This window comes from Ruditapes philippinarum, unplaced genomic scaffold (assembly GCF_026571515.1).
Source record: "Ruditapes philippinarum isolate M1 unplaced genomic scaffold, ASM2657151v2 ctg6069_1_1_1_1, whole genome shotgun sequence".
NCBI lineage: Eukaryota > Metazoa > Mollusca > Bivalvia > Venerida > Veneridae > Ruditapes > Ruditapes philippinarum.
Window position 1 is genome coordinate 21,557 of NW_026864249.1, and position 27,916 is coordinate 49,472.

Genomic DNA, 27,916 nt, shown 5'->3' on the forward strand with positions numbered 1-27,916 from the left:
CTATGTACTTGGTGATGCAAGGGACACAACTTGTATAGTCTTGTATTACATGTCCTCTAGAGTTATCAATACAACATTACATGCGTGAATCTATAAATAACGTTAGTTACCCACCAACAAGCATCATGTTGTAAGAATGGTTAAATTCACTTTGCCGGAATAATAAACCTATGATAATATATTAGTTATTTAGTTATGTGTTCAACAAACATCTTAATTGTAAACTTGACTGATTAAACATAAATATATATGTTGTTTATAGCAGCAAAATGTTTTAAGAATTCATTGGAATTTAAACCATTAGATACTATAACTATAAACAAAACCATAATAATCTCTAACATACATCTGATCACCATTGCAAGTCAGACCATGACAAGTATGATCTGTACCAATGGATCTTATCAGTGTCATACTACGTTTAGTTTCAACAAACTGAAGTTTCGCCCCTAACAGTGCTACAACAGCTACATTATCCCCGAAATTGCAAACATCATATGGATTATCAGGAAGATCACACACACTGATTACTATATACATGCTATCAAGTTACTTTAATGTTTTATTCCATTGAGTAAGCAGAATTTCTCCTGAAGGTAGTATACAACTTCCTTTAATGAAACAATCCATAACATCACTATTGATTCTGATGAGTTTCTCTTCGACTGACAATAAACCTGACTCCCTTGCCATCGATCTCTTTACACTCAAATCGTTTTAGTCTGTATTTCCCTGAAATAGAAGTCTACATTATGGTCATAGAAACGATAAAACTTTTTCTGTTAATTGAAAAAAAAATGTAAACAGAAGTGAATGGTAAAATATTCAAATATTGACCGCTGTATTTTTTTATTTAAACAGTTTTCACTAGAAATGTTTTTATTAATGATTGTAGATTTATAAGATGATAGTGATATAAAGAGCAAATATTTAATGATTTATAGATACAACTGCACTAATTTATAACAAGAGGGCCATGATGGCCCCGAGTCGCTCAACAGAATCAACTGCTTTTCAGTGATGGAATGTCAATATATTCTAATATTAAATTTGAGCATAGAATACTTTTAAAACAATAATTTGAAGAAATGCGATGACCTGGGGTATTTATTAAGCTTTTGCTTAAATGGGGATAATCAAATTAATATGGGCAAACGTGATAAAAGACTACCTTAAGAATGCTACAAAGTTTGGTGATCATCTATGAATTATTTCAAAAGGAAATGATGTTCGAAGGTTTTCTCTATTTTTAGCTTTAGTGGCCCCTGAAAGGGGCTAATCAAATTAATATAAGCAAACTTGATAAAAGAGTACCCAAGAATGCTACAAAGTTTGGTGATCATCTATCAATTATTTCAAAAGGAAATGATGTTCGAAGGTTTTCTCTATTTCTAGCTTTAGTGGCCCCTTGAAGGGGCCAATCAAATTAATGTGAGCAAACTTGATAAAAGATTACCCAAAAATGCTACAGACAAAGTTTGGTGATCATCCATTAATTAGTTCTGTAGAAGAAGATGTTTAAACGTATTTCTATCTTTAATTCTAGCGGCCCCTAACAGGGGCAAATCAAATTAATATGAGCAAACAGGATAAAAGACTACACAATGATGCTACATACAAAGTTTGGTGATCATCCATCTATTAGTTCTGTAGGAGAATATGTTTAAAGGTTTTTCTATTTTTAGCCCTAGAGACCCCTAAAAAGGGCTAATCAAATTAATGTGAGCAAACTTGATATAAGACTACCTAAGAATTCATTTAAAATGAAGTAAATTTGCTTAGTAGTTTCAGAGAAGAAGATGATTGTTGACGCATGACGACGGACGACTGACGCTGGAGCATCCCCCTTTGATACTAATAGCTCACCCAGAGCCTTCGGCTCTGGTGAGCTAATAAATAATAGTAATTAAAACTGACGGCTTTATCATAAAACAAGAGGGCCAAGATGTCCCTAGATCGCTCACCTGACCCATCAAACTCATCTGAACAAATACCAAGACAAGCATTTTAACCAAGTTTCATGACAGGTGAGTCAAAAATGTGACCACTAGAGTGTTGGATTTTACATATTTGAGCAGTGTGACCTAGTTTTTGACCCCAGATGACCCATATTCAATCTTAACCTAGAAATCATTAAAAAAAACTTTCAGAATTATTTCCAGGATATTTGGCTTAAAGCAGTAGCCACTAGAGTGTTATAACAATATTTTTCTTTTTTTAGCTCCTGTGACCAAGTTTTTCATCCGAGATGACCCATGTTCAAACTCATCCTAGTAAATTACCTAGACAAGCATCCTCACCAAGTTTGATGACAATTGAGTCAAAAATCTGACTACTTGAGTGTTAACAAGGTTTTTCTATTTTTAGCTCCTGTGACCTAGTTTTTCATCTGAGATGACCCATGTTCGATCTTATCCAAGCCATCACCTAGTCAAGCATCCTGACAAAGTTTGATAATGATTGAGGCAAAGATGTGACCGCTTGAGTGTTAAGGAACTAATGTTGACGGACGACGGACATTCAACGATCCTTAAAGCTCACCCTGAGCTATCTCAGATGTGCTAAAAAAGGCAAGCATTGCCTTTCCTTACTCACACAATCAAAAACTGTATTGTATCAATCTTTTACCTCAAGGGCACATAACTGTTAGCATGATTTTATGATATAAGATCAAAATTTTGAGTGCTACGTGCTCAGGTGAGCTATTTATTTTCTCAAAAACTCAAAATATGATTAAGAATAATTTAAAGCTTGTTCAGCAGAAATCAAAAAAAATTTTAAAGCATGTAATCAACATTAATGAATACTCTCCAGCAGGCAGTAATTAAGGAAATCTCAGATCCAAACTTATCAAATAAATTATCAACATATTCTACAAATATTTTAATTAGTATTGTAACAAAAATATACAGGAAAACTTGCTTCAAGCTCTTGCAGAAGAAAAAATAAAACGACAACTGCATCATGGGTTATTCTCTTCAAACAATATACAATTATAATAGTGCATGTTTGTAATGTCTGTTTTCATTGGATAACTATAACAGTTATATTATCTATATACAAGACTTATTTAAATGAATAAATAAATTTTCATTTTTTTCCCAAAAAGTAGCAATTATAGTAGTATTGTAATTTTTCATCAAGATTTTTTGACTGCTTCTATGGTTACATGGTCATGACTAAATGGTTGTTTGCTTTATAATCCTTGGATAACTATAACAGTTATATTATCTAATACAAGACTTATTTAAATGAATAAATAAAGTTTCATTTTTTTCCCAAAAAGTAGCAATTGTGCTGTATTATAATTTTTCATCAAGATTTTTTGACTGCTTATATGGTTACATGGTCATGACTAAATGGTTGTTTGCTTTATAACCCTTGCCTAGTAGGTTGGGTTATATAAGTTTACAACAATATAAACAGGGCCATATAACATTTTAGTCTGGTTTACCAAAATACCAGAACTTAACATAATAACCAATATAACCCTTGCCTAGTAGGTTGGGTTATATAAGTTTACAACAATATAAACAGGGCCATATAACATTTTAGTCTGGTTTACCAAAATACCAGAACTTTACATAATAACCAATCCTTTGCCTATCAAGCTGGGTTATATGAGATCACAACAATATAAACTTGGTCATATAACTTTTACAGTTCGGTTTATCAAAATACATGTACCAGAACTTAACAAGAGCTGTCGGAGGAGCATTGTGATCCACTTTTCTCAATGCTGGATTATAAACTTAAACTTTTCTAAATAAATAGAAAACTTGAATAAGTGAATTCACATTGACATTTTGACATGAAAATGGGTGTGGCTCATGTATCCACATAATCAAGTTTCAATGTCAGAAATGAAAGTATTGACCATAAACAAAAACGTTGAAAATTATTAATTATATCTCACATTTAAATTTAACAATATCCAAGAAGTATTGTTAAATCACTATCAATCATACAATTTCACAGGTCATCGTCCCGTGAAAATTTAGATTTTAATATATGGTTACCATGGCAACAAGAGACAAAATCTGTAAATTTCTTTCTTTTTTTAAATCTGCTCACATGATATATGTATATCATTGTATGTCCTGGACAGATCATGCATAATGACTGTGTTAACTGACGTGACCCACTCCAAATCAGTTAACTAAGTCATTATGCATGATCTGTCCGTCTTACACCTGAAATCAATTTGAATAATTAAAACAAACCTGTAAATTCTTTTAACCTGCTGAAACAGCAAGTGACTAACCTTTGCCACCAGTATAGAGCCAGACCAGCCTACACATTCGTGTTGTCTGACCAGACTCTATACTTAAGACTGGCCAACTTTAATTTTTTATTATCTTTTGGGTATTGTATATTAGCAGAGACATAGATACATTATCCATATTTCTGGTATAAGCAAGTTAGTATGATTTAACTGCCTGGTAAAATTTTAATTATTAAGAATCTAACGAAAATGGTAATCATGATCAGTTATCCAGGAATATGGTTTACTTTAAAAACAAATCTTAACATATTTATTCATTTCACCATCCATTTTATGTAATATCTTATTCAATTACACAAAATTTTGGCAATTTCAATCTGGCAATCTTACAAGAGAAAGGATAAAGATCTTTATATCCCTCTATGGTTTTCTTAATCGTATCGGTATTGTCCACCGTATCCCCCAATGACGTCATCCCGTCATCCAGTCTTTTCAGATGTCCAATAGATTGAAGGTTATGTCATAGGTAGGGATGTCATGTTTATCCGTTTTAAAGACTATGATCGGTTTTCAGCTAAAAACTGACTTTAACTGAAAACCGACCAAAACCTTTAAAATTAGAAAATTCAAAAACCAGTAAGCAAGGTTAGTATTTGAATAAAAGCTGACACAGAAAGTGACAAATGCCCCCGAAGGATTCTAGTTATAAACTACCTATTTCATGCTATGTGTGGTGGTAAAAATTGACAAAATTCGTACTCCAGCAATGACCTTTAAGACAAAGAAACCTGGGTCTTGTTAACAACAAATTGTCCAGCATGGTGACTTAATATTTTTTTAGATAAAAATTGAAACTTTCATGTAAATGGAAGTTACAGAGCAGACACAACAACCACCATTTATATGTATATAACATAAATATTGAAAAAAGTTTAAATCCCAGCAGTGACCTTGAACTAAAGAATAGGAACATGGGTCTTAAGGGCAACACATCATACATTTATGATAATTTCATATGTGAAATAAAAAATAAAATCCTTTCATGCATATTAGTTTCAGAGCAGACAAGAGAATTTCTGCCTATATGTATATCAACATCACAATTGACGAAGTTTGAACACCCAGAGTGACCTTGACCTAAGTCATAGAAACCAGAGTCTTGTTCGCAACACACCATACATCTATGGTTATTTCATATATGAAAGAAAAATTAAAATCCTTTCTTGCATACTGAAGTTTCAGAGCGGACACGACCACCACCATCTATATATATAACATGTTTGAACCTCAACAGTGACCTTGACCTTAGTGGTTGAAACCCGAGTCTTGTTCAAGACACACCATACAACTATGATTATTTCATTTGTGACAGAAAAATTACAATCCTTCTTTAAATACTGAAGTTTCAGAGCGGAAATGACAACCACCTTCTATATTTATATAACACAAAAAATGACAAAGTTTGAACTCCCATAGTGACCTTGACCTTAGTCGTAGAAACCCAAGTCTTGTTCACGACAATCCATACATCTATGGTTATTTCATATATGAAAGAAAACTTAAATCCTTTCATGCATATTGAAGTTTCAGAGCAGACACGACCAACACTGTCTATATGTATAAAACATTTTGAGGTAAGGGGCTATTTTCTTTGTTATTTTCTTTGTTATCTAAGGGTTACTAGCTAAGGGCTACTAGCACATAAACCCTTTGATTACTGAATGAACCTATTGTTCTCTTTTGTTCTCTTTACTGTTACATAGCCCCTAAACCCAAAATGTTTGCTCGGACGGACTGACAGACGGACGGTTCGATTTTAATATGCCAACCTTTAGGAGCATAAAAAGGGGCGGAAAAGTTTTAAATTGATTCTAAATATGACCTTAGTATTTTATGACAACATATGACAATTGTTTGTAGTTTAGTTGTACTCAATAATGTATTTTTTCTGTGATATGGCAGAATAAGGTACGACCCTAGCGGAAAATAGGTACTCCATATTTGGATATGTATTGTAATTATTTTGATTACAACAAAATGGCATATCTTGTCATAAAGGAGCAACATAAAGGACGTTCATATAGACATATAGGCAAAATTAAAACTGTTCAATAGAATTTCTTAAAAATTGGCATATTGTTAGGATATGATAACAGAAACATTTTAAGCAAAACAAATTGGGGTCACCGTTCTTATTTTTAGTTATCTGCCCTTGAATTGGAATTTTTCGTTAAATTAAAGGGCAGATAATTTGCAATGAAAAAAAAAACATTACATTTTTTTCTTTTATTTTCATGAAGCTTACCTTCGTTTTAGTCGATATGCAAAATTTCAAGAAGGAATTTAGAGTGGATAATTTTTCTTCCACTTCTTCTACATCTGTGCATATTTTTCTTAAAAATGGCCTTTATAAAGAATGTAAAGTATCTCTATTTTCATTGAAAAAAAATTAAAAGAAATGATATAAGGAATTGTATGTTAATATGTATCGTACTCAACAGTAAAAAGAAAAATATAATTCAGAAGTAAAAACAAGAATTCATTTAAGTATGTATAAGTTATCTGCCCTTGAACTGACCTCAAATAAGTAGAAAATTCTGATTCAGGGGCAGATAACTCAAAAACGAGGATGGTGACCCCAATTTTTTTTTCGCTTAAAATGTTTCTTTTATCATATTCTAAGAACATGCCAAGTTTAAAGAAATTCTATTGAACAGTTTTAATTTTGCCTATATGTCTATATGAAAACTCCCGAAAACGTCCTTAATGTTGAAAATCTAAGGATTTTATTAATACAGTCAGTTAAGTGTTAACACAGTTATTACATCATCGTTAAAACAGTTAGCATTTTTTCTAACCTTGACACCCCTAGTCATAGGCACTGTTAATAACAGGTTATATGGCCCTCAGGTGCCTGTTAGTTTATTTTTTAAGGTGGTAAGGCGGCCACCTGAGTAGAACCATCGATATTCTGTAACCTGGCTGGACATGAAAAACTTCTGATGTTAGAGGCCAGCAGACATTTTATTTCTAATCTTTTACATGTTTTGTTGAAAGAAAATTATACTTTTACACCTGAAAAGAATTATATTTCTATAATAGAAATATATTTTACTTAAAAACCTATTACAGCTTCAGATTAATCTTGCAAGTCAAACTTTAACCGGGAATTTCTTTAAGTTAACGAAGGGGCTATATTTCATTCAAAATTCACACACTAGGAGATAGGGATCTTGAATAATTACCTATAATTTCAATACAGAAAACATACGTGAAGTTTTAAAAGAATACTTTCAATTGTTTGAAAGATTTTTTTTACCATGCATAAACAAAAGGGCCATGATGGCCCTGATGTCGCTCACCTGTATATAGGGCCCCGGAGCGGGGCAAGTTTAAACCTCAGGGCTTTCATTTGAACAAACTTGGAAGACACCCATTAGAAGATGTTTCATGATGTTAAGTTTTAACTACACACATATAATGAAAAACAATGACCTCTCCCCCCACCCGGCAGGGCCAATTTTAGCACAAGGGCTTTTATTTGAACAAACTTGGTTGACACCCATAAGATGATGTTTCATGCTAAACATCTAAGCTCTAGCTCATTGGGTTTATTAAAAGAAGTTTTTTAACTTTTTACTATCCACATAATTAGTTAAAAACCATGACACCCCTGGAGCGGGGCCAGTTTTGACCCAAGGGCTTTTATTTGAACAAACTTTGTATACACTTACAAGAATCATGCTTAATATCTAAACTCTAGCTATTTGGGTCTTTTCAAAGAAGATTTTAAAGTTTTTGCTATACACATATAAGGAAAATCAATGACCCCTGGGGCTGGGCCAATTTTGACCCCAGGGATTTTATTTGAAAAAACTTGGTAGACACCCATTAGAAGATGTTTCATGCTAAATATCTTAGCTCTAGCTCTTTGATTTCTTTAAAAGAAGATTTTTTAAGTTTTTACTATATGCATACAGGGAAAAACAATGACCCCTTGGGCGGGGCCAATTTTGACCCCAGGGCTTTTATTTGAACAAATTTGGTAGACACTCATTACAAGATGTTTCATGTTAAATATCTTAGCTAGCTCTTTGCGTTCTTTAAAAGAAGATTTTTTAAGTTTTAACTATATGTATATAGGGAAAATCAATGACCCCTGGGGCTGGACAAATTTTGACCCCAGGGCTTTTATTTGAACAAACTTGGTAGACACTCACTCCAAATATCTAAGCTCTAGCTCTTTGGGTTTTTTTAAAAGAAGATATTTTAAGTTTTTTTTCTTTCGGTTGCTATGGCAACCAGAGTTCTGCATGGAATTAAATTCTTCGATCAATATTCAAAGGTGAACACCAAAAGAACATTCATGTGAAGTTTGGATGAAATTGACTTAGTGGTTTATGACGAGATGTCATTTAAAGTAAAAGTTAACGGACGGACGGCCGGACGGACGGACGCCGGAGGGCCGGACGTCGGCCGAAAAGCGATCACAAAAGCTCACCCTGTCACTTTGTGACAGGTGAGCTAAAACTTAAACAGGCATTCCTTATGTTACAAAGAGCTTTAACTGTTTGAGATTTTTGTTTGTTGCTAAGTTTTTTTTGTTTTTATATGGGAGGGAGAGAGAGGGGACAAATGGATTTTAAGTTTTTTCCCAGTTAAATGATGGAGGAAAACCTTAGGTGCCCCTAAAGTGCATTATTTCTGACACAAGCCGGCACCTGAGTAGATCTACCAGCATCAAGCCTTGAACAGAAACACACAACAAGAGGGTCATGATGGCCCTGGATCGCTCACCTGACACAATCGCATCCAAGCAATGTCTAAAAAAAACATCATGGCCAAGTTTAATGACAACTGAGTCAAACATGTGACCTCTAGTGTGTTATAAAGATTTTTCCATATTTGGGCAATGTGACCTAATTTTTGACCGGACACGACCCATATTCAAACTTGACCTAGAAATCCCCAAAACAACCTTCCTGACCAATTTCCAGGAAATTTGGATCAAAACTGCAGCCACTAGAGTGTTAAAAAAGATTTTTCTATTTTTAGCTTCTGTGACCTAGTTTTTGACCGGACATGGCCAATCTTTGCACTTGACCCAGAAATCATCAAAACAACCTTCCTGAAAAATTTCCAGTATATTTGAATCAAAACTACAGCCACTAGAGTGTAAACAAGCTTTTTCTATTTTTAGCTCCTGTGACATAGTTTTTGACCTGAGATGACCCATCTTCGAACTTAACCTATAAATCATCAAAACAATCTTCCTGACAAATTTCCAGAATATTTAGATGAAAACTGCAGCCCCTAATGTGTTAACAAGCTTTTCTATTTTTAGCTCCTGTGACCTTGTTTTTGACCGGAGATGACACATCTTCGAACTTAACTTAGATATCCTCAAAACAACCTTCTTGACAAAATTCCAGAATATTTAGATGAAAACTGCAGCCACTAGAGTGTTAACAACCTTTTTCTATTTTTAGCTCCTTTTACCTAGTTTTTGACCGGAGATGACCCATCTTCAAGCTTGACCTAGATATCATCGAAACAACTTTCCTGACAAATTTCCAGAATATTTGGATAAAAACTACAGCCACTAGAGTGTTAACAAGCTTTTTCTATTTTTAGCTCCTGTGACCTAGTTTTTGATCGGAGATGACCCATCTTCAAAGTTGACCTAGATATCATTTAAACAACCTTCCTGACAAATTTCCAGGAAATTTGGATCAAAACTGCAGCCACTAGAGTGTTAAAAAGATTTTTCTATTTTTAGCTTCTGTGACCTAGTTTTTGACCGAAGATGACCCATCTTCAAGCTTGACCTAGATATCATCGAAACAACTTTCCTGACAAATTTCCAGAATATTTGGATGAAAACTACAGCCACTAGAGTGTTAACAAGCTTTTTCTATTTTTAGCTCCTGTGACCTAGTTTTTGATCGGAGATGACCCATCTTCAAAGTTGACCTAGATATCATTTAAACAACCTTCCTGACAAATTTCCAGAATATTTGAATGAAAACTGCAGCCTCTAGAGTGTTAACAAGCTTTTTTCTATTTTTGGATTCTGTGACCTAGTTTTTGACCCGAGATAACCCATCTTCGAACTCGATCTGTATTTCATTGAGACAAACATTCTGACAAAGTTTGATGATGATCCAATCAAAACTGTGACTGCTAGACTGTTCACAACCCAATTGTTGACGACGCACGACGACGGACGCCGGACATAGCCCCATCACTATATCTCACCTTGACCACTTCGTGGTCAGGTGAGCTAAAAATGATCTCAAAGACATGATGTGTGAACTTGTAGGTAAATATATCTTTTATAGCTGATGACATATAAAGTTGCAAGCAAAATGTTAAACCAAGTGATAGGCCAATACAAAGATATTTAAGAAAGTTACACTATTCTTCAAACAGTCAAATATAAAAGAGCTGTCAGTGGAACAGCATGCTCGACTATTCACAGTGCTCAATGGTAAAACAACAGCCTGGTCAGACTGCACAGAGTGATGAGTTTTTCATTTTTGTTTCCAGTATTCCAAATTTTCAGAGATATTATAGCTTTATACAATGTAAACAATTGTATTTAACATTACCTATATCGAATCTTTCCCATGCTCGTTTCCGACTGTACCCATTCACTTTCTTGAATGCAAACACCACTGCCTGAAATTTTGAACATAAAATTAAAACATCAAATTATATACACTGAAACATAACAAACATGTTTGTTACAGGAATTTCATGTACTTTCCCCCCGCGTTTATGCCGGTATTTGTTTCAGACACCTCATTAGCTCCTACATTTGATTACGACTATGACAATCTTCGAGTTGTCCATTAATCACTTTGTGGGATTGCTGGAGTTTCCGGTTTTTCATTATCAAAATTAGCATCTTAAATGATTATTTGTTCCTGAAGCTTGTAAACAAATTTGTTACAATGATATCCTCGACTATATAGTGAAACTTTTAGATGGAAATATTTGAGTATCATATATGAACATTTATTTGATACATTTTATATCTTTACTTAGTAAGATGCAAATCTCAACCATTGTATTGTTACGTTATTTAATGTTCATTATTACAATACAATTTATTACACGCAAACATGTAAGTATTTTTTCATACATTTTGTAATCATAATACTAACGATATAAAGCCCAATCAATTTATGTCATGTTTATTAAAAGTCCATTATTTTCTTACTGTAAAACACATTCATGCCAAAAAAACTTATAAAATCATGTACCGGTACATTATATATTATGTATAATAGTATAGGGATTGGTTTAAATTTTCCTTTAATAATGCCTATCTATATTTTACAATGGACTGCAACATGAAAATGCACAGTGAGATTTAAACAGACCTGTACGAAATGTTACGTCAGGAATTGGGGCGGAATTTCGGCACTGATTACGCCCAGAAAGTTAAAATTCCTTTAAAATTTTCAGTATATGATAAGGGTTAATTTTACGGGCGGATTTTGGGCGAAAATAGCACGGAATTTGGCACGAAATATGTAAATGAGCAGGAAAAAATTCCGTGCGGATTTTTGAACGGAATTTTAGGCATGGAACTATTGGCACGGAATTCCTGGCACGGATTCTGGGCGGAAATGGCACGGAATTTGGCACGAAATATGTAAATGAGCAGAAAAAAAGGCCGAGCGAAAAACTGGCACAGATCAAGGCACAGAACTGGGCACGGAATCTGAGCACGGAATTTTGGCATGGAATAATCAGAGAAAAATACAATAAACAGTTTGTTTTTTTTTAATTTAGGATGACCATTTTGTCATGTACTTTGGACCATTGATAATTAAATAACTGGCTAAACAATTGTATTTAAACAATCTTAATTAAAAATATGCATCTAAAATTATAGTTTATATGTAATGATTAATTCAATATTCATGAAGTAAACTTCTCTATAAGCTTATGAGTAAACATACATGTATGCTTATATGATTATTCTCTTAAAATCACATAATCACATCTAATTGTATTTCAATAATCCAAGTTAAGATATGAAAATTATCACAGTTTGTTTTTCTTCACAAATAAAAGATATCCTTTTTGTCTACATACAGAATACATCCTACATTAACTTGAAGTGTCACAAACAACTTTTTTAAAGTGCAAGTATCTGTACATGACTTTTGTAGGTACTGCTGCTTTCTTTGATCACCTTTATTTCAACTATTATGTTGTCTGTCACAAACCAAAACTTTCTTTCAAACTGATTATCAAACCACAATGTTTCCCCATTATGTCAGCTACCGTCCTGTGCAAGTGTATCCTAGTGGCACGTCTTGTAGTTGCGTTCACCTTTAAGGACAAAAATTACAATTAATTTAAAAAGAATGGAAACAAATTCTGTTCTATGGTAAAATACAATTGTGTTCCATTATAATATTTCATCTGGAGTGTTAAAACACTGTACTCAAGCAAATGCAGTTTCAAAAATACTATAGCAACATCAGTTCACAGTAAGCAGATGATGTAACCATTTGCCCATTTATATAATGAGTACTTTAGTAATTACACTTTTGATGTCAAAATTGATAATCTTTACATTATCTGGGAAACAATTGTACTCTAAAAATGGTTTGTTCAGATATTTAAAAATACATGTTATTACCTTTTCAGACTCCAAGGTAGTGAACTATTGCTGATACTATAAACACTAAGTTGGCAAATTTTCAGTCTGCAATGGCCCAGTCTGCAATTATATATTCTCATAATTTAAATTATATGTATATTATAACATGTGAGATCTTATAGAAATTTAGCACTGTAAAACATAAGCTCAGAGGCCAGTCTATGGACCATGACCTTTAAACAAATAATTTTGGTAATACATCTAGATTTAATAATCAGAAAATTATTCACAGCATGTAAATGTAGTTTGAATAATAATTTTATCAACATTACTTTATAGTTATCAACCTTTTTTTATAGAAACAATTTTTGCTTACTGCCACAATATATTTTGATTGTTTATAATTTTTTGCATAAATGTATCTGAAAGTTGTTTACCTGAAACTTTTTACTATGATTCTTTTGTATAATCTTCCTTTCTCAGTTCACTCTTAGTTCATTTACAACAACCAAACATTTCCACAATCTTGTCACATTTAGATAAATGTTTTCTTTGAAAATTCCAAAATATGTACACAACATTCAAAAACAAGATGTAATCTCCAAAATTTTGCATGAAATTCCTTTGTGGTGGCATTCAATAAGCAGCTGACCCATATATCTGAGAATTCAAATTGTTCAACAGTTTAACTGGTTGGACAGATCCATCATTATGTGAAACAGGGATTATCCAAAAATATCAAAACAGTCCCACCATCTTTTTATTTTTTATTTTTTTGAGTGTAAAAACATATCAAATGATAAGTAAATGTAGAATTTGAAAATCATAATAAGTTTTTGAAAAAAATCAATCAATTACCTTCTTAACTGATTGTTTTGAAATGTATACTGCATAGACTACAAATGTACTTTAATAATCACATGGAACAGTCTGATCAATATACCAGAATGCCCCATCAGAAGATTAGTCATGCATAGATAGAGGGAAACACAAGTGTTTATCATTAGTCTTATCTGATCTTAACCTTAGTGTAATATTTATTTATCCTGACTTATAAGAAATTATCAAGCACACAGTGGTTATTATATTTAACACGTACATAATTGGCAATAATGATTATATATGTGTTTATTGTACGCAATCATAAATTTAATGGAAATAATTAAAATATATGTGTTTATTGTACACATAAACTAAGTGGCAGAGTAAAGTGTAAATAATATAAATGTATGTCTACAAATTTCCAAACAAACTTGCTAGTTGATTATGAACTATTTTATATGGCATTTAAAATATAAATTAAAGTTTAAAATATCATTCTTAAATTATTTAACAATTAGTTGCTTAAAAGTCATGCTAAAATATATAGATACACACTGCAGGGAAGAATTACTCATGCATTAAGATATGTAATAATTTAATTAATTAGCATACAATATACATTTAACTTCAGTATCTTTAGTAATGTATATATTACTCGAAATAAGCTATATGATATAGAAAATTAAATAAAATTTAGCATTAGATTTTTAAGCTCTTTTGAAAATTAATAACGTTTGACAAAATCTGTTTAAATAACAGATATAAATAACACTTCAATTATTTCACCAATTATCTTTTAATTGTTTAATTTCCATTCTTGTGTACTAATTTAATAAAGTATTCAGTGAAAACTTCCAAACAAAAAATTCTAAGTGTAAAATAATTCCACCTCAAATGACTAAGATTGAAATTACGCCCGACAGAAAAATCAAAGTTCTGAATTCCGCCCCATTCTATCTCAAGAAAAAGTTAAGTTTGAAATTCCAGCCAAGGTACAAAATTCCGCCCGTAATAAAATTCCGCCCGGAATGGTTCTTGTTTTACGCCCAGAAATGTTTTCCGTGTGGGGCGGACTGACACGGAATTTGCTTTTCCGTGCTTAGTCCGCCCAGAAAGCAATGATTCCATCCCAATTCCGTGCCATTTACGCCCAGAATCCGTGCCAAAATTTCGTACAGGGTATATGATGAGCATCATTTCCATATAACGATATGTTTTATAACAATCCAATTGACCAGCTAAATATGGCTAAGAATGGGTAACTTTCGTTAAAAAAACCCAACAACAACAACATAGTATATGATCTTCTTAGTAGTCACTGATGCAGGGACAGATATTCTGTACATGATACCTAAATTCTGTACTTTGATCACCTATGAATATGTTACGACTGTATGTGGAAGTACACCAGATTCAACAGCGTATTCAACAGAGTCAAAACAAAATCAAAGAAAATTATCAGAGGACAAAAAAATTATTTTTCTAACTTTTTTGATCTCAGTTTGATTTTAATTTTATCTTTACACGTGCCAGATATAGCATATGTTCAGGTATCAACAAAAAATTTGATATACTTCATGTACATAATAACCCTTGCTCACAGATGGAATTGTTTCCCCAAGAACCAAGAACTAAAGGTAGTTGACTGTGTACTAATGTGAAAAACAGCGTTGTCTGAGAAAAAACATTTTAGTTCTTTGACTATACTCAGATCAGTATGATCACAATGCTTGATTTACACAGTACATTAAAAATTAAAATTTAATACTATACCCATTACACTGACATGTGCAATTTTCATAGCTGTTGAAGTCAAATGTTTGTCTATTTTACTAAATGTTTTGTCACCTTAGTGCAGTAACGGAGTAAGTTCTTCTAAATTTAATAGGAGGTAATCAGTTATTGCACTCAGGTGACAAAATTTTATTTTGTATGTGAGGTTTGAGAAATCAGCCGATTCAGAATTTTTATTTTTCAACGAGACTGATAAGAAACTGATTTTTTTTAATAATTTCTCCAATGCCAGGGACTTTTGTCAATAAGTACATTAAATCTTGAATGTTTTTGTTGATACTTGAACATATTTCACATCTGGCATATATCAATGAAACTATCAACTCAAACCTAGATCAAATAAATGTCATATGCACTGATAAATAAAATTGTTTTTACATCATGTATTTTCCTTCGATTTTGTTTTGACTGAAAACACGTATACTGTAAAGGTGTTGTGAAGTGACGTGAGTGACGTGAAAATATTGACGAATTTCACAAATTGACAAAAATCACTGAAAATTTCTCTAGCTTAGATTTTAACCAACCTGTTTTCAGTTTTAACTCTACTCTAAGATTGGTGATTCGCTAATATTTCCTAGTGCAAGATTTCGGGAATTTCCTATTTTTCGACACGCGGAAATATCCGATTATACATTTCATGTATATCTGTAATATGTCCGTTAACATTACATTTCATCTCTAATTACCACTACTGACACTATCATTACTGACTTGGTAATATGATGACGATATTATCAAAGAAATGATAATTACGTTTTATAAGACATTGACATTTGTTTCCCATTATTATCACTGTCTTGTAAATCATGCTGTGAAATTAACAAGTCAATAGTATAGCAAGCAGAACAATGCCCCCTTCAGGAGTACTATACAGTGCATGCCAATCTATCAATTCATTATCATACTTCATGGATACGTTAAAGAATTCTAATTCAGTCATGAAAATTATTTTAAAAAATGTTTAAGTTCTGATCTCACTTATACAACTCAAAATCTATGCATTTGTGGCTTTTATAAAAAACAAGAGAGCCATTACAGGCCTTATATCGCTCACCTAATTAAAAATATTCTACATGACAAAGAATAAATTATAAGGAATTAATAATAATACTATGAAGAAAAGGCAGATATAAGGTCAAAATCTAAATCTGATATTACAATGTTTATATCTGCATCTAAAAAATTGAACAAGCCAAAGAAAAAACACTAACTACTCAGTAGCTAATGTGGAAGTCAGTGGTTGTAATAAGAAGTTAATAGCTGATTCACTTGTTGCTATGGACCATTACTGGTTAATGACAGTCAAGGTCAAATAAATGTCATGGTTACATTTGAACTAATCACCATACAGCTTTTGTCATAAGAGTTTCTTTATCCAATCATAAATCAAAGCCATAAAAGAATCAACAACTTTTGACTGACTAAATTCCATATTTGACTAATGACTACGGTCATTTATAGGTCAATGTCAATTTTGTGATCAGGTAAGCTAAATATGCAAACATATATACTGAATAAAAACTCAAATCTACATACCAAAATAAAAGCAACTGTGCCATTAACACCAAAACTCCAAAACAGAGAACACTTACCTCTGGTACCCATACATCAAACACATAGTTCACATCATCTAAATGTATGTTCTTATTTATCTGTTTAATCCATGTCAAGTATGTGCTCAGTAGTAACTCTATCTACAAAGTAAGAATTGGTATGAAAAAACATGTATGTACTATTTTCATTGCCATTACAAACCATTCAAATTGCCACTAATACAATATTTATTGCCATTTTAAACCAATCAAATTGCCATTAATACATTGCCATTGTAAACCATTCAAATTGCCTTTAATACAATATTTATTGCCATTATAAACCATTTAAATTGACATTATTACAATATTTATTGTCAATATAAACGATTCAATTGCCATTAACCCTTTACCTCATAAATACGCGAAACAACGCACTTTTGACCCCCCCCCTCCCTTATTTAGGCCTGAAATAGTGAAAAAATGTCCTATTTGACCCCCAACACATGTTTTCGTTCGAGAAATGTTGCTCAAAAGTGAGCGATTTTTCGGGCCCGCTCCCCATTCAAAAGATACATCAGGGGGTTGCCAGAAGGGGGATGTGCCCCCTTTTATTTGGGGGGGTTGAAGGGGGCGGAGTCCCCCTCATTGCCAAAAAAATTTTGGACTTGTGAGAGGCTAAAAATGACCCAAGATCGATCATAAGGTAACGTGTAACCAACGCTGAAAAGCCTTTTACTCTATCTCAATCCCTTGAGAAGTTGCAGCACTTTGAAATAAATTTTGATAGAATACATCGAGGCAAAATAGTGATTTTTGGCAATTTTGAGATGTCCCTTCGTTGCCATGGTAACAGGAAATTTCAGACTGAGCATGTCGTTACAAAGGCAATGGTCCAGTTAACATTTGTGCCAAATTTGATTAGTATTGAACCTTTTTTATAGTTTCATAGCAGTTTGAACATGTAACAGGAGGCTTTTCAGTGAAAACGGCCATTTTTCACAATATGCTCATGAGGGAAAGGGTTAATACAAAATCTATTGTCATTGTAAAACATTCAAATTGCCATTAATACAATATTTATTGCCATTGTAAACCATTCAACTTGCCACTAATACAATATTTATTGCCATTATAAACCATTCAAATTGACATTAATATAATATTTATTGCAATAAAATACCACTATTATTGCCATTAAAGATAATCTATATTGCCATTAAACACTATTTATATATTTCCAGTAAATACTATTTTCATTACCTTACTGTATTCTCTATCAATAAAGAACATTTTGGAATGATATACCACATTTATAACTATATACCAATTATGTTGCCATAAAATACCATATACTCTGTACACATATTGCCATAGAACGCTTTTTTCATCTTTATAATGTACCATTTATAATATTGCCATCATATACCATATAATATCATTCATTATGCCATGAAGCTATCAAAGAACCAGAGTTTTACCAGACGTAAAAACCCACATTTTACATGCACAAAATGACTCAAGTGACCCCTTCAAAATGAAAGAAAATAATTATAATTTAAAAAAGAGGGCAATCATGAACATATTATGGACAGTTTAAGAGTCAAAACAGAACAAATCCATTTTCTCCTTTTTTTGGTTGGGTTTTATGTCGCACCAAAACAGTAGGTCATAAAGCAACTTTGGAGGAAGACCCCTCCGTGCATTACCTCAGACAAGAAAGGGCCACCCAGGTAGAACCACCAGCTTTCTGTTAGCTTGCTTGATAGTTTTCTCCCATGAGAAAATCCAAATTCCAATGTCTCATGCAGAATTCAAAGGCATGTGATGTGAACTTTTTAGCCAATGAAAATACAACCATTTGACTACTGACGTCCCACAAAGCAAGGATACATATATCATTATAAATCAGAATTTTCAATGCAATTCAAAATATCCAGCTACAATTATGACTAAAATAATGCAAGAACCCATATCCTTCTGCATCATTTGTTGTCGGTTAATATTTACCTGTTCATCATCGTCAATCGGACCAAATCCACGATGTTTCATTTTAGCTCGCTCTCTAATGGTACCGGTTAAAAACTTATCATGCAGTTCACTTTTTGTCGTACCATTAAAAATCTTTTCTAAGAAATCCTGAAAAAAATATAAAAAATACAAGTTTCAACACTTTGCCTGTACAGGTGCTACTAGTGTAGATCAAAATCAGCGGGCACATCTATGCCGTCTGATTATGGTCTGCACCGTTTGCTATTCAGTCAGTACTTAATTTATTTTTTTTTTTTAAATTCCCTAAAAATGATGAATGGTTTTGGTCTACGCATTAAGATGGACAAGACCATTTAATATATGTAGTGTGTATGTAGTGTAGAGTACAAAAGTAAAAAGGATCGGTCACATATTTGTCTTCGAAACTGGATTTAAGTGGCTAAATCTAGAGACAACAAGTCAACTGAAAACTTTAGACTTATGCCTTGATTTACTGACCTCAACTGGTCCTGTTAGAATTTAGAAAACAACTGTACATTATCCAAGCTTTTTTTTTACTATTAATCACTGTGATTAGTCTAGCAAGCTGTCCTACTGACAGCTCTAGTTTTAAATCCTCTTTTTGCATATTAGAAATCAGAAATTCTTTAACATGTATCACACAAAAAAGTTGGAAAAATTTAACTTCTTTTTTTCAATTTATTTTCTCTCTATAACACACAGAAATAAAGGTTTTTTTTTTCAAAAAGCAATAGCTCTCTCTTCAAATAGTCGAGCTAAATATTAGAGTAACCACTGCCTTTTCAAGTAGGAAAATCATTCATGACCAAAGAATAACATAACAGAAGATGTCCCATAATGCACTTAAAACCTGGTAATTTCAACTCAAAGAAAATTAAATTGTTGTACAGGCTTTATAAATTTACATCATAACTTAGATCTTTTTATCAAAGTGATTTTATTTATAAAATCTTGAATCGACCAGTCAATGAAACGCAGCTCCTTAACCCCTGAAGAATAGCAGAGACTTTGACTTTTTTTTAATTACCTAATCCATTGTAAAGGTCCCTGCCGTTGAAAGACAGTGTGATGGTAATATTGGTTAACATATTTAATATTCAATTACTCTGAAAATATAATATAATTTCTATTTTTTGTGATCTAGAAAGACTGGTGTGTCCAGTTAGTTCAGAAATTCAGAGATGATGAACACTTATCTTCATAAATGCCTGTTAAATGCAATTAAAACATCCTTGCAGATGGTGTGAAAATGACATGATAAGTTTAACTAAGAAATCAACAGTTTGACAGTCGCATGGGATAGAACACCGGTGTCGCTTGCCTCATTTAGCCTCTTTTGATATTTTATTACCTTTTATTGTGTAACAATTTGTAGTCGAAACTTGTTTTAAGGTTACTTTTTTGAAAATGTCAAAGAACCGGGTTGCTATTATGTATGTTAGGTTGAAGGTAGTAATTAGACACGATTAAACATTTGTTGTTCTTAAATCCCTTTTCTCCTTCACTCATATAAATTCAGATAATATGCATTTGTTAAAACGCTTTTAAATATAATGTTGTTGATTTAATTTCAATTAATTTGTTTATTGGTTATTTTGATTTACTTCCCTTCTTCCCTTCCTATTTATAGTAACAAATTCTATTGATTTAAATAGAAATCGAAAGTAGCATGCAGACGGTGGTAATATTGTGTGCTAAATCTTTGGAAATCATCAGAGTAACCAAATACTCAATCGGGAAAATGACCAAGTACTCAAGTATTGATTTTGGTATTAAATTTTGATGCCATCCCTAAATTTTGGAGATCACATCTGGAACGCAAACATCTAGGCGAGTACAATAGAACCCCCTATTCTCTGAATAGTTGAGTTAAAAACTCCGGGCCTTCGTTACGAAATGCTGGTGTATAAAGTCATAACCTACCTTTGTAGTATCAGATATAAGGAAATCTATCAGTGGTCTGGTTTTTAATTTCCTCTTCTCTACGCTGTAAATATAACAATATTTCATTAAACGTAATACTTTCCAATGATTTTTAACTTTAAAGGAACTCCACTGGGGTCGACAAGCCTAAAAATATTAAATCTGAAATTCTGAAATAGACCAACTGGAGCACCTGAAACAGCAAGATATGCAAAAGATAAATAAGATACAGTCTCAGAAATGTAGAAAATTGTACATTTGTGCTATTCCTAACTTTTCAATTTCTGGCCATTTTTAGAAGCAGCGAAAAACTTTAAAAAAAAAAAATTAAAAAGTAAAGAGGAAATTTCAACATTATTTTGGGGAAAATATGGCACCATTCCTGCAAATAGGATTGAGTGTCATATCCAAACATGTCTAAAAAAATGTTGTGATTTGTGTAACTGAATTATTTTACTTTTTCTAAATAAAAAATCCCCATAAAAGTATAATTACTTTTTTGCTGGGTTTACAGTAAAATGAACACTGAAATGGTCATATGACCACTTTCCACAGTTACTTACACAGTAAAATCATAAGGGGTCACTCCCTGCATTATTTCAGGCACAGGCCTGCGCTTGAGTAGAACCATAGACACACCATAAGCTAGCAAGAGAGCTTCCTAACATGAAAGAATTTTAAGTCTGTAACTGCGTTTAATCCCACAGTAGTTAGGGTCAAGTTACTTGAAGTCACTTGCCCATGGATGCCCCAGATTCAAAACAGGGATAGAATAAAACAATCATACCGTTCTTGCCCTTGTTTGGAGAGACCATTGTTCTCAACCTTTGTCACAATACAGTCGGACATTTTACGTCGTTTCCTGCATGGAGTTATCTTCTCTTCATTCTCCTCTTCACAGTTATCATCTTTTATGTCTTCAGGCTCTTCTTCTTGTGTTATATTTTCTTAAAATAAATCAATCATAATGTCTTATTTTCTGAGAAAAAATACCCTATAAGTGGTTAATTTTGCGATGTGGAAACTTTTGAGATTTTTGCAAAATTGAAATTATTCGCAAAAACATTCGATCACGCAAAAATTATTATTTCACGCAAACTTTCTTCTTTCATTTGAAAACGCGTTTTCATACAGCATCTTACATGAATAAGTTTGACTGTTCAGCTACTGAGATTTATTTTTCTCATTTCTTGTTTGTCTTAACAGGTAACGAAAATGTTTTAATGAAACAAAATGTCAATAACATTAAGGTTATTCATTTAACAAAAGAATGGTTTAGAATATGACAAAGAAATGTGTGGTCAGGTCTTAACAAACTAACAATGGATATTTCAAACAATATTATAAATAATAAAGGTATTAAACAACTGAATAGAACGATTAGAATAATGGCATATTCTTAACATGTACCTGTAATTAATGATATCATAAAAACAGTATAAAGTTCAAGAAATCATATTTTAGCAAATATTTCCACACACAAAAAGTCGACTTTTTGACATTCGCAAAATTTTTGTGACGTAAATATATCCATTAAAAAATCTATTCACGATTCATTTGTTCTTAAAGCTTAACCATTCTTATGGCACATATTCTGTAACAATTCTTGATTTCAAATCACTAAATGTCAAGTTAATTCAAAATAAATTATTATTTGTAAACAAAACCATTTAAATGTTATAATTGGGGTTGATCAAGTAACAGATCACACCTTCCCTTAATCGATAATCGCAACCTCAAGTAAAAGATCAAAGATTTCCCTATATCAATAATCGCAACCTCAAGTAAAATATCAAAGATTCCCTTAATCGATAATCGCAATCTCAAGTAAAATATCAAAGATTCCCTTAATCGATAATCGCAACCTCAAGTAAAAGATCAAAGATTTCCCTATATCTATAATCACAATCTCAAGGAAAAGATCAAAGATTTCCCTATATCAATAATCACAACCTCAAGTAAAAGATCACAGATTCCCTTAATCGATAATCGCAACCTCAAGTAAAAGATCAAAGATTTCCTTAATCGACAATCGCAATTTCAAGTAAAAGATCAAAGATTCCCTTAATCGATAATCGCAACCTCAAGTAAAAGATCAAAGATTTCCCTTTATCAATAATCACAACCTCAAGTAAAAGATCACAGATTCCCTTAATCGATAATCGCAACCTCAAGTAAAATCACAGATTCCCTTAATCGATAATCGCAACCTCATGTAAAAGAATAAAGATTTCCCTATATCAATAATCACAACTTCAAGTAAAAGATCACAGATTCCCTTAATCGATAATCGCAACCTCAAGTAAAAGATCAAATATTTCCCTATATCAATAATCACAACCTCAAGTAAAAGATCAAAGATTCCCTTAATCGATAATCGCAACCTCAAGTAAAATATCACAGATTCCCTTAATCGATAATCGCAACCTCAAGTAAAAGATCAAAGATTTCCTTAATCGATAATCGCAACCTCAAGTAAAAGATCACAGATTCCCTTAATCGATAATCGCAACCTCAAGTAAAAGATCAAAGATTTCCCTATATCAATAATCACAACCTCAAGTAAAAGATCAAAGATTCCCTTAATCGATAATCGCAACCTCAAGTTAAAGATCAAAGATTTCCCTATATCAATAATTGCAATCTCAAGTAAAAGATCACAGATTTCCCTATATCAAAAAACTCAACATCAAGTAAAATATCACATATTTTCCTATTAATCGATAATCAATAATCACAACTTCAAGTAGATACCCATGTAGAGCCACAGACCTTTCTAGCAGTGACCTAAATGAGAAACCTTAGTTACTTATCAATGTAAACCCAGTCTTTATAAATACATTATGTTCCAATCTTCAATGAAGTGAGATAAAATAAGGAAATCCTAAAGCAAAGAAGATGAATTACCTTTTAAGGGTTCCGGCTTTCTTAGGCCTTTTAACGCCTCCTTTGTCATATAATTTTGAGCTTCAGCTAAGCAGGCCCTGAAGAAAGTCCGGTCAACAGATGACAGGTCCTTGGCACTTTCCTACAAATATTTAAGCATTTCTTTACAAAGTTAATTACTAAATACACAAAGTAAACTAGTATAACACTATACGAGCCAATTGGATTAAAACAAAATTTCCAGTTAATTCTTTTCTAAACTATAACAATTACTAAAGCTGAATAATATCTGAATGCAAATTACTTTGACCAAATAAAGCCAAAAAGACATGAAAAGATAAGTAACAGTGCTCGGTAGTAAAAGAGGCTGAATGTATGACAGTAATAAAAAGGGGTACAAAGGTAATGAAACAACACTGACAAACACAAGCATATATATCTTATTTATTGTGATCATTTCATACTTACCAAAATTTCGTCCTTTTTAGGATCACAGTAAGGTATGACCGCCCCTTGGTTACCGTAGCTCAACGTAAAACTGAAATAACATTATTATTATTAATTTTACATCCACATGAATACCATTGTGATCGGTTGCCTTATCCCAATGTCAATTAAGAAATAATATATACTTTATTAATATATATTGCTCAATAACATCACAGTTTGTAGTTCGGACGCGAGGAATTATATCAAGAGGGCATGGCCCGAGTGATATAATGATGCGCATCCGAACGACAAACAATGATGTTATCCAGCGATAAAATCACTGATTTGGATATATTATTTTGATTCTAACATTGCATAAACAAATAAATGCTGCCGTACCTGCTATTAAGTAAAATTGCGTCTGATTTGTTTCCGTACTTATTGCCAGCGCGTTGGATTATATAGTGGTTACGTCACATGTATAGTGATTACGTCACATGTCTAAATATAAAACGTCAAACAGTGACTCTATTGCATAATAACACACACTTTCGGTTCTTCTATGTTCAATAGGGAAAAATGCGGGTCGTGTTAGAATCTGAAATAACAGATAAACACTCACACATTATTTATTTTACATCCAATTTTACGCACTAACACCTATGTCAGCGCGAGTCGAGGCCTATTTTTGTAGATACAGCCACAGATCCCAAGGAACAATGAATTTAAACACTTTTTGGGTCAGTATCATGTTTCCATAAATGACAACTCACAAGGCTTAGCGATAAATTTCAAAGGCAAGAACTTGTCTCAATTTTTTCCAGCTATTCTAGGAAAAGGCCCCTTGCCTATATATATCATCAGGTGCATATTTGTGCCCATAAATAATGCAAGGAGGGGCACCTGAGGTCTTCCACAACCAGTCAAGCTGTTAAGTCACCATATGGAATTATGATTTATCCGTTGGTGCAACATAAAACCCAACAAAAACAAGAACGTGTTTGTTAAACACAAATGCCCCCGGCTCAGATTCCTGTCAGTAGCAATATTTCAAAAAATGTTACCCATTCACTCAGTTATGGACAGAAAAATTGCCAAAAAATTGTAAACACAAGTTATATAGCTTGACAAAGTCATGGCATTTTGTAATTGTGAAAAATATAAGTTGCCAAGTCATTGCTCTGACTTGTGAAGTTGAAAGATATTCAACTTCATACAAGTTATCTTCCTACCAAATATGAAATACATCTGTCAATAAATAAAGGCTGTATGGACAAAAGTGTCAAAATCTATTTTTAGCACTGGTGACCTTGACCCAACTGACCCCTTACTCCATCCAAAGGAAGAATACCATGCTAGTTATCTTCCTACCAAATATGAAATACATCTGTCAATAAATAAAAGCTGTATGGGCAAAAGTGTAAAAATCTATTTTTAGTACAAGTGACCTTGACCCACTGATCCCTACCCCAATCAAAAGGATGAATACCATGCAAGTTATCTTCCTACCAAATATAAAATATATCTGTCACTTAATAAAGGCTGTATGAGCAAATGTATAAAAATGTATTTTTAGCACTGGTGACCTTGACCCAACTGACCACTAACTCTATCATAGTTTATAATTCTATCAATTATAAATGACATCTGTCTATAGAATAAGGTCAATACACCTGTAAAAATGTAAAAATGTATTTTTAACATTGGTGACCTTGACATTGGTAACATTGACCTTGACCCAAATGACCCCTTACTACACCCAAAGAAAGAGGACCTCACTTGGCATGTTTGTATTAAACTAAGACATCAACTAAAAAATAAAGGCTGAATGAGCAAAAATGTTTATATTTATTTCTTAAACCAGTGACCTTGACCTTGACCCTAGAGACCGTTTACTCCACAAAAAATTAGAGGACCATCAAAGGTATCCACCTACTAAATATGAAGACATCATTAAAGTAATTAAGCAATAAGGAGAAATTTAAGATAAATCCAACTTGCCGAAATAGGTTTACCAGACAAGGCCCTATTTTCAAAGTGAAAAAAGGGAAATAACTGGGAAATATTGATGACACAGTTATATAACTTGGCAATATCATATACTTTGTATTGATAAGTAAGTGTGGAAATTATAAAGCCATTAGTATAGATAGAACTTAAGATATTTCCAACTTGCCGTTTTAGGTTAACCTCGTACGGACAGACGGACGGACGGTTCAATTACTATATGCCCGGGGGCATAAAAACATTCAAGTTACATAAGTCCTCATAGAAAAAAGTTCAGTTAATCTTACGATGTTCTTAAATTGTCAAACGTTGTTTTTTTTTCAGTCCTTGGCAAAGCATTAAAGAAAAGACTGTATTTCAAAGAATTTTAGAAAAAAGCTTTCAAACGTGGGAATTATAAACACATAATATGGTACTTATTCAAATATAATATTGTAATATAAAACTTACTCCTCTTCAAAACCAGTTGGGAAAAACACGGCACATGTGACACGCTTTTTTTTCTTGTACACTTTCCGTACCTGAAGAACATAATCATATTCAATGCACAAGTCAACATATGCTTTCTGCACAACAAGAGAGCCCTAAGGGCCTTGGTTTGCTCACCTAAGAAACCAGGTTAAAAACTAATACTTCAGTCAAAATTGAAAAGGTTTTTTTAGCTCAGCAGTACATCTTAGCAAATGTACAGATTTTTCTTTTTGCAAAACAAGAGAGCCATAAGGCCCTTGGATTGCTCACCTAAGAAAGCAGGCTATAAAATAATGGTCTACTAAGTATTTCGTCATAAGTCATAATGAATCTTTTTTTAAATTATTTTTCACTTTATCTCTGCATGACATCTTAGTCAGTAACATGACTGTTTTCAGACTTTTTGGAAAAGTACTATTCTATAAACGGTCATCAAAATCTGTACTGCAGTCAAAGAAGTGATGTCATTGGTGATGTCATTTAACTCTTAGTCTGCTGGCAAAAACTGATTCACCCGTGCAAGCAATGCAGACTGAGATCAGCCTGCACATTTGTTGCGTCTATGCCCAAGCTAGCATGGCTCTATCCTGGTGGCAATGCCAGTCTATTTTGGTTCTTGCAGGTAAAGGTATAAATGGATGATGCTTATCTTGAACTTGTGGACAAGGACAAAGTTTTAAGTAAAACTATGTCTGAATTATTGACACATGTGACAGCTTGTAAATTAATATGTTTCACTCATTAACAGATTTCTATATATCAAATACATGTACATTGTACATACTAAAAACTGACTTTGAAAAACCTTAATTCAAGCTGGGTTTTACTTTTATATCTACTGAATGAAATTCTGTCTCATTTTTACTTTTCTATTTCATGAATTGAAATCCTGACACATTTTGTCATTCACACATTTACATATTATTTTAAAATTCTTATTCATTTTTTTCCTTTATTTGTTTTAAAATTCTCAGTCATTTCTCATTTACATGACTGTACATGTAGGTTAAATGCTGCTAAGTAAATTTTAGAAACAATTTGTTTAAAGTGATCAAAAAATCAGTCTGGAAATTATGGCATATCTGCTTGAACATAGATGTATAATGAAACATCATCTTACCAGAGCTGGTAAATGGGGCCACTTTTTCCACTTTACCCATACTATGTCATTCTCAGATGGCGTCTTTT

At 32.7% G+C, this 27,916-nt stretch overlaps 1 protein-coding gene across 1 annotated transcript; it reads right to left on the bottom strand.

Moving 5' to 3' along the window:
- Positions 1 to 174: 174 nt before the first annotated feature.
- LOC132724966 (uncharacterized) lies at positions 175 to 27,916 on the bottom strand (the record flags this gene model as incomplete). The annotated part of the gene is given in 10 exon segments (XM_060709952.1): positions 175 to 732; positions 10,837 to 10,906; positions 17,060 to 17,161; positions 19,010 to 19,138; positions 20,936 to 20,999; positions 21,723 to 21,882; positions 23,843 to 23,963; positions 24,290 to 24,359; positions 26,708 to 26,778; positions 27,849 to 27,916. Coding segments are annotated over 10 exon segments (950 nt in total), but the record flags the coding sequence as incomplete, so codon positions are not given.